We start from the raw sequence: 8,459 nt of genomic DNA on the forward strand, positions 1-8,459 counted from the left end.
GACAGGCTACGCTACGCCAATCTAATCTTTATCTGAAGAAGTGCTAACTGGTGTGTTATTACTAAGCCTGACCTTTAATGGTTTTGGTTTGCGATTAAAAGCTCAGAATCGTGTTTCGGCGTGTAGGCTGTTTTCATGGAGAGTGGTCCGACAGGCATGTTGATGGACAGACTCCATTAGCTGCATCTCTGAGAGGTGAAAGGTGGGCGAGGGTGAGAGTTTATAGGGGTCAGGAGGTGAAGTAGGAGTTTTGCATGGAGTAGAGGCGGTCAATGGGGTTTCCCACCACTCGTCCTGGCAGGAGACCACCCTCTCCCGTCGCCAAGAGACAGTCGCCGAGGTGACTGAGACTTCCGTCGCTGTCCAGATCGTGGAAAACTGTCTCTGAGTCTGGGAGGAAAACGGAGTATGTTGAGTCTGAATGGGAAGACCACGGGAATAAACACATTATATGAATAGAACTGTTATGGAAACGTTCACATCTGTAATCTACTCATTTAATTACATTAGCTGCCCCCCCCCCCCAATCCTTTCACTTACCATAAGGGTGGAGCTCATTGGTCAGCTGAGGCGGTGTAAGCCCATGTCGGAATGGCTCTCCTCCATATATATTGGGGTCCAGGGCCAGTAGTTGCTGACGTGGCAGGGAGGGGTACCCCAGCAACCCATCCATGCCATGAGTACTAGAACCATCTGTTGTGGATGGACACAAAAACGCCATCAATATCACCCTCTGTTTTTTACAGCCTGGCCGTAGGCTAAGCCGTCTACAAGTATGTACGCATGTAATGTATGTATGTATGTATGTATGGGCGCGGTAGAAAGGCTGTCTAGTAAAAAGAAGGTCACTGGTTTACCTCCCGGCCCACCCAGTAATGTGTCAAAGTGTCCCTGAGCAAGACAACCCTAATTGCCCCCCCCCCCCATGTATGCATGTATGTATGTGCCCTCAAAAGCAGACCCAGGGTTGGATTTGATGAGAGGATGGGGCGAAATCCTGCTTTTGATAACTCCTCTGGTCATTCATTTTTTTGGAAATATATATTGATATGATTGCTATTTATGTGGGATGATATCACAATTAAATTCCTCCGGTTTCTTTTTTTTTTTTTACAAATTGAACCCTGAGTAGATTTGTGTGTGGTTGAAAATCTATGCAAATCTATGCATGAAGAATTCTGCAAATCTCTTACACCAACATTGTTCTTGTGAAGCACTTGTTTGTTACTGGTGGTGAAGCATTTATAAAGATCACTATTTACACAGCCAAATGAGGAATAGATTGCCACCACATCAGGACATGCACACAAGCAGCCAGCCTGTGTACAGCTCTAATGTGTTTTGGTTGTCAAAGCCCAAGTACAAGTGTTGTTTTCATTACAGTACTAGTTGAAAAGCATTTTCCGTCCCTGGGTGGGCTCAAATCACCATCCTTTCGTTTAGCAGACGAACACGCAAACCAATTGCACCACAGAGACTACATAGTGCTGCACACGTTACTACTAAAGACTGAACAGGGAGACCACCTCTCTACCCATAGACAAATGGGTAGAGCTGCCGTCTGGGAATGAGTTGGTCCCCAGTTCGACCCCTCCCCCCCTGCCCCTCATAAGGACCCCTGGGGGGCCACTTTGAGAACTAAAGCGCAGGTTGAATAGAGTTTAATCAGTCCCCCCAAGTCTGCAGAATATGTATGTCAAAATGTCCTTGAGCAAGACACTTAACCCCTAACTACACACTGGGCGCTGTGTTAATAGCACTGCTATTAATAATAAGTAGTTATAGGTAAATACAGAGGATGAATTTCAAATATGTAACATTAACAGTGTGTGACAAATACCCCCAAACAACTAAAGGGATTCAATTATTATTATTATTAATATTATTATTATTAAATATCTTGTTTTTTTCCATCTGCCTCCTCTCTTTAATTTTCAAAACAGAATTATGGATGCGTTTAACCACTTTCAACCTGGTGTCCGCATTTTGGCCAAGTCATTATACACGAAAATACTCAAGAATTGTCATGGTTTTTAAGAAAATAGCAAAAATAGCCACTCTACAAGCTCACAACGAGATCGGCTATTTCCGCTATTCGTCGAACAACAAAGTATTTAGGGCTTAATATTGGTTAACTTTGTCTCTCTTACCCTCACTGTCGTCATTGCTCTGTCGGCCCCCTCTGCTGGGGCCCCTCCTGGCCCCTCCCAGCTGCTCCTGTTCCTGCTGTTGCTGCTGCTGTTGCTGTTGTCGGCGAGCTATCTTCTTCATCTGACATTAACACATGTCGTACATATTCGTTTTATGTTTTAAAATCCCTTCTCAAAATCCATTGTTGCTGTAGAATAGCTTTTAATTAAGTGATGCTCTGATCGTGTCCTATTGTTTCATTACACTTGATTGCACTTTGTGTTATATTCATTGCGTGTATGTTTACAATTGAATAATTGTATGTGTTTGACTGTAAAGAACTTTGTAACTATGTTTTTAAAGGTGCAATATAAATAAAGTACTGTATATTATATTATTATATGATCTCTAGGAATATGTAGTGTATCTAACCTTTGCTCTCTGGTTTTGAAACCACACCTGCACGACTCGCACCGTCAGCCCCGTCTCTGCGGCCAGTGTCTCTCTGACCTACAGTTGAAAGATAAACAGCGTGACGGTAATAACCTTGGTACAACAAACACCAACAGCAGTGTTTCCCACAAGACCTATATTGGGTCGTGGAACTGTTTTTATGGGTCGCAAGTAAATATCCAGTTTGATAACTGTTACTATAAATTTTATTTATTGATTTAAAAAATTTCCAAATCTCAAAAATAGTGAAAAATAGCTCACAATGCATCGTGATGCAACTCATTGTGAGCTTGTAGATTGGCTATTTTCTCTGTTCTCAAAATAGGGCACTGGTGATTAATTCATCATGTATTCCAGTAAGTTTAAGTCCTGGGAAGGTACCAAAGTTCTCTTTTGGGTCTCAAACCGAAACGTTTGGGAAGCCTGCCCTACAGTACATGAAGAGTAGAGTAGAAAGATGCTAGCTTGCTCACCTTCCGGCACGGTTTAGAGGACACTTCAAAGGAGGCCTTGAAAGCACGCCGTTGCTGGGTGGTCAAGATGGTCCGTGGTCTTTTTGAACGTTTGTGCTCCTTCCCTTCTTCGCCACCCTTCCCACCTCCAGAACCCCCTCCACCATCCTCATCCTCACTTTTAACTGAGTGACACGGGCACATAAACATTACATTCAGGACAACACACGATGACCAGATGTATTTTTGTTCAGGAAGGTCACATTTTAAATTCCCAGGCTGACTGGGGAAATCTAGGCAAAGAAAGTGGAAACATCTAGGATTAAACAGATCTATGTTCTATTTTCAGCGAAGATATTATTTAATGTAGAGGGGAACACAGAAAAGGCACTAGTATAGGGCCTTGAGGGACTCTGGTCAACCATGTATAGCATTTAAAAGTGGTTAGGTTGCCCTGGAGCAATGCACTTAAGAACCAGTTGCTCCAGTGAAGCTGCACTGCGGCCAACAGCAGAACAATTTTGTCCATACTGGAATTCCCCCAAGGAGGGAATGTGTGAAACTGTATGAATAGCAGGCATGCTGTGTGTCCATACCTTGGAAAACACTCAAAAGAGGTTCAGGGCAAGTACAACTATCATAAATTAACTTAGGCTGGCCGTGATCCTGTCCTTTACCTGATTCAGTCGGCGTGGGACTGATGGCGGCCAGCATTTCTCTCTCCTTCTCGTAGTCCCCGCGGCACAACAGCTGGCCTTCTTTCAGCACAAACTCATCACCTCTCTGCAGACGGCGCTCACACTCACAGCAGCTGAAGCAGCCCAGGTGGTACACCTGACCCAGCACACGCATGATCAGCTCCGAGCGGCCGATGACCTGCAGGCAGGCACTGCACTTCCTCACAAACAGCCTGCGGATGCACACAGGTACAGACAAACATTAACACAAAAACAAACTGGATGTGTGTGACAAAAGACAGCGGAGATGGAGAAAGCAAGCACACAGGTACCAGTGTTGCTATATTTTGCGAGAGAAATAAGCAACAAAATTTTAGGCTTGTTTTATGAAAACAAGCCTAAAAGAAGGGACTATAGGCCACGTGACATGAACACTTGTCCTATATACATTGGATATTTGAAAATAGCTTCGCGACGTGTTGTGAGCTTGTTGATCTGCTATTAACATTTGGAATATTCTTGGAACATTTTAACAACATATATCTGGTATGGGTGACCCTTGCACAACATATTTTTAGATTGGGGGGTCGGTGGACATATACATATTAATTTGGGGGTTCCTTAACATGAAAATGTTTGAGAACCACTGGGAAATAAGCCCAAATAAGCAACTACACATTAGAAACAGGCCCCCAAAAAAACGCAACCCGCAACTACCAATATTTACAAGCGACTTTACAGAAAAAGTCGCTTATAATAAATAGACATGGCAACACTGACAGGTACTTGTGGCCACTGGAGACAAACATGTACACAAAAACAAACTGGATGTGTGACAAAAGACAAAAGATGGAGAAAGCACTTTTGAACTAATTCCTTTCAAATGAGGATAGCCACTTTAAATTAAAGGTCATATAAACCACCCAATCCACGGAGCAACAAGGTGAACATACAACACTGCTAAGAGAAATTTCAAGTTGTCAGTATTGTGGAATTATTTATGTTCATCCCCTCTAACAACAGCAGGTGGCAGTAGTTAACCATTGATGGAGGAGCTACCAGTCATCATGACTTGTTCACTCATAATACTTGCATTTGGTGATTTAAAGTAGTGATTCTAAAACCTTTCCATGGGGGGACCCCCAAATTAATATTTATTTGGCCGCAGACCCCCATCTGAAAATATTTTGTGCCAAATCTTGTACCCCCATACAAGATTTGTGTTTCAAAAATATTCAAAATTCTTCACATTTTTGGAAGACTTCTTTGAAAATAGCAGATCTCCAAGCTCACAGTGTGTTGCGATGCAAGGCACCATTGTGAGCTCGTAGATCGGCTATTTTCAAATAGACTAACATGATTTAGTATATTTAAATGTTTACAGTGGATGAGCTGATTTTGATGCTATATTAACTAATTTAGCTGGGGACCTGCTGGAACCCCTCTCTCACAAGGACCCCTGGGGGTGTCCGGACCCCACTTTGAGAGCTAAAGCGCAGGTTGAATAAAGTTGAACATTTTCTCCACTTTCATAACAGACCATTTCCATGGTCCATTGGTCTTCTGCCCCCATGATCACTTTTTCTCTTTGTCCCTTTACCTCTCCTCCTGTGAGATGTTATAGCCCTTAAATTTATCTCCCGCCTCGCCATCTTTTCACATCCTCATTTCCATTCAGTAGGCCATGAGACGCTGCCACTAAATTCCTCTCAAATCCCTGTTCTCTCACTCGCTTCCCTCCCCCTCCCTCCGCGGCATTTTCTGCCAGCATTCCCAGTTCTCCCTCACACCCTCCCAGCCCGCCTCCCCAGTTCACTGAAACTAATAAAGACAGGATTAATTAGATTGTTGTTTAAACAGTGCGATGGCCAGACAGACGCTGTAAACTCATAACCAGGGATTGAGGATAGCATGGGGTTAATCTCTCGCCTCTCTCTTATGCACACACACTCACACACACCCACATGCACACACACAAACGCACACACGCACGCACACACACGCGCACATACATGGAGTCACGTAAGCATATACACACAATCACATATACCTATACAGATATTGTCTGGTTACCCGGGGCAACCATACCCTATGCTACCCTCATACCTGTGGGCGTACAATACATCTGCAACACACCTGCCACGAGGACATATTGACATAGAGGAGGCTTTGGTCTATTGGAGCATCACATATCACATCAACCAGAAGATTTGGAAGACAGTCAGAGGAATAGATGTCAAATTCAAAAGATACTTGGCAGGGCAGGAAAATTTGCGGTAAATAATAAGCGAAACCTGAAGAGAAAGAGAGAGGGGATGACAGAGAGCGGGGTGGGAGGGGTAGGGAGGAGGACAGAAGTGTTGATGCTCCCTGACTGAGTGATAGGAAGGTGTTGCTGCCCAAATCTGGAGAGCAGAGAAGGGAGCCAGGTCTGCACATTAGAGCCCCTAATCTGTGATTCTGTCCCAAACGCAGCTGCTACGGCTAATCTCTCTCAATCCATCTGCCAAACGCTCCCCAAATTCCCCAAATGACAGTGTCGCTAACTTAACATCATAACACAAACACAGGCATCACAGTAGGCAAACAAATCTGTTATGGTATATAGGCCTGTGCGTTCCTACTTCACCTTCATGGAGTTCATGCTCACAATATTTTGTGGAAACACATCATCACATTTCTATCAGTTTTTGCTAGTTGTACACAAGGTCATAAGTAATGTAACTTATAACATATCCTATTTCATCCACTAGTGCCGACAAAAGATCATAATTTCAGTCCTCTGCACCGCCTCCATCCTCATGCCTATAGTTACAACAGCATGCCTCGGCTCAAGTACTACTCACATCACATCACTCATTTCTGCTCACAGTGAAAACTTACAACAGTGTACTCTCTTGAAAGAAGACTAATAACAGTGGCTTTTGACTAGCCCTTTCCTTAATCGGAGTGTGCACAGCGCAGTGAATTTACTCAACATGGCAAATGAAGGTAACTTGGGGCAACTGTCGCAGAGGGGGGTCTGTAAGTAGATCAGTCTAATCCTTCTAATAGAAGTATCATTCACACTGGCCCTTACCGGGGGATATAGCTCTCAATAAATCACAATGGACATAATGGTTTAACCATTTGCTGAGCAGCTAAGCCACACGACGGAGGTAAGTTTGGCCACAAAGCCAAATTTAAACAGTCTACACATAGACAGTTACCTCATGTTGGTTTACTCTATACTTCAATATTTATATTTTAGAAGTTAAACCATTAATATTTTGTCATCATCCTCATCATTGTTTGTTAATCATGGTCTGAATATGTGTTTGTACTGTACATTCTCATTTAAATTGCACATTTATTGGCAACTGGTTGAATAACTAAATTCAGAGCCAGTGAACATGCACATGTTTGACCTCAAATAAAGAATTGTTTGAAAGTATTAATGTTAATGTTGGTTAATTAATTCTAGGTTAATCTAGGTTAGTTCAAGTTTAAGTTATGTATAAGAACATGAGGTGGCACATAGGTAAAAGGGAATTTTTGTTTGCCAAGATCTGTAAGATCATCTTTATATGGACATTACTTGTGGTGGGTATTTAATTCGTTAAGTGCTATTATAATCTGTACCAGGCATAATTAACAACTTGAACCTTGAGCATCCCTATTCTTGGCCAAATATAGCAGATCAACAAGCTCATAACATGTCGTAACGTGACGCATTGATAGGTTGTAGACCAGCAGTTTCCGGCTAAGACATTTGGTGTTGAGGCGGAAAAAGAGCAGACCAAGTACAGAGCCAACCCCAGTCAACTATAGTTGTTTACTAATTATAGAGGGTTTTAAGTGGTTAAATAGAGAAGAGAGACACATGGGTACATAGACTTCAAAGTCAAAGCATTGAAACCAGTGTCAACCAGTACAGATGGATGAATTCATCTGTTATGTAGAGTACATGGATAGGTGAGGGGGCACAGGTAAGTATGAGACCCCAGATTAAGAGATTGACGGTAGAGAAGCTGGGAAGTCAAATAGGTGATGTACAAATATTTGGTGAGTATTGTCAGCTCATTCCTCTGCACATATTGCTGAGCCAATGAGCCTACACACAAACAGGTGAACAGAGTCTTTCTTGTCTGTGTAAGTCACAGGATCACGTAGCTTTGACCTATAACATAATCATTTCAATATGAAAGCAAATGGTGAAAATGGGCATGCATTGTGTGTGCGTGTGCGTGTGCGTGTGCGTGTGTGTGTGTGTGTGTGTGTGTGTGTGTGTGTGTGTGTGCGTGTGTGTGCGTGTGTGTATACATTTATATATACAGTATGTATATATAATATGTATGTATACCGTACACACACACACACACACACACACACACACACACACACACACACACACACACACACACACACACACACACACACACACACACACACACACACACACACACACACACACACACACACACACACACACACTTAGATTACGATCTGAGCAAATTCAGGGTCAGCCAGGACCCATGTCCATTAAAACATACAAGTCACGTGGAGATCCACCAGAAACAAGCCTATCGTTCATTTTATGCGTGTAACTTTAGGATAGAGTGCTGTTTGTCAATGTGTGAAGTGTATTGTGAGTGACTATAGGAATAATGGTGAGGTGTTTGTTTATATATGCAGTGATAGGTATAGGTTCAATCCGAGAATCTATTTTGAACCTACATTGCCACTCTGTGTGGCAAATGAAGGGGCG

At 42.8% G+C, this 8,459-nt stretch overlaps 1 protein-coding gene across 1 annotated transcript in view; it reads right to left on the reverse strand.

Moving 5' to 3' along the window:
• Nucleotides 1-229: 229 nt before the first annotated feature.
• The window catches only part of lmx1al (LIM homeobox transcription factor 1, alpha-like), a gene marked incomplete at both ends in the record, with an annotated part of 20,671 nt that continues 12,441 nt past the window's right edge, over nucleotides 230-8,459 (reverse strand). Inside the window, 6 exons of the mRNA XM_084072636.1 lie at nucleotides 230-390; nucleotides 541-693; nucleotides 2,151-2,271; nucleotides 2,563-2,640; nucleotides 3,057-3,220; nucleotides 3,713-3,945. Of these exons, the coding sequence (XP_083928762.1) occupies nucleotides 230-390; nucleotides 541-693; nucleotides 2,151-2,271; nucleotides 2,563-2,640; nucleotides 3,057-3,220; nucleotides 3,713-3,945 (910 nt within the window). The remainder of the gene's footprint in view (nucleotides 391-540; nucleotides 694-2,150; nucleotides 2,272-2,562; nucleotides 2,641-3,056; nucleotides 3,221-3,712; nucleotides 3,946-8,459) is intronic.

Source organism: Gymnoscopelus microlampas (assembly GCF_963454915.1).
Source record: "Gymnoscopelus microlampas genome assembly, chromosome: 11".
Classification (NCBI taxonomy): domain Eukaryota; kingdom Metazoa; phylum Chordata; class Actinopteri; order Myctophiformes; family Myctophidae; genus Gymnoscopelus; species Gymnoscopelus microlampas.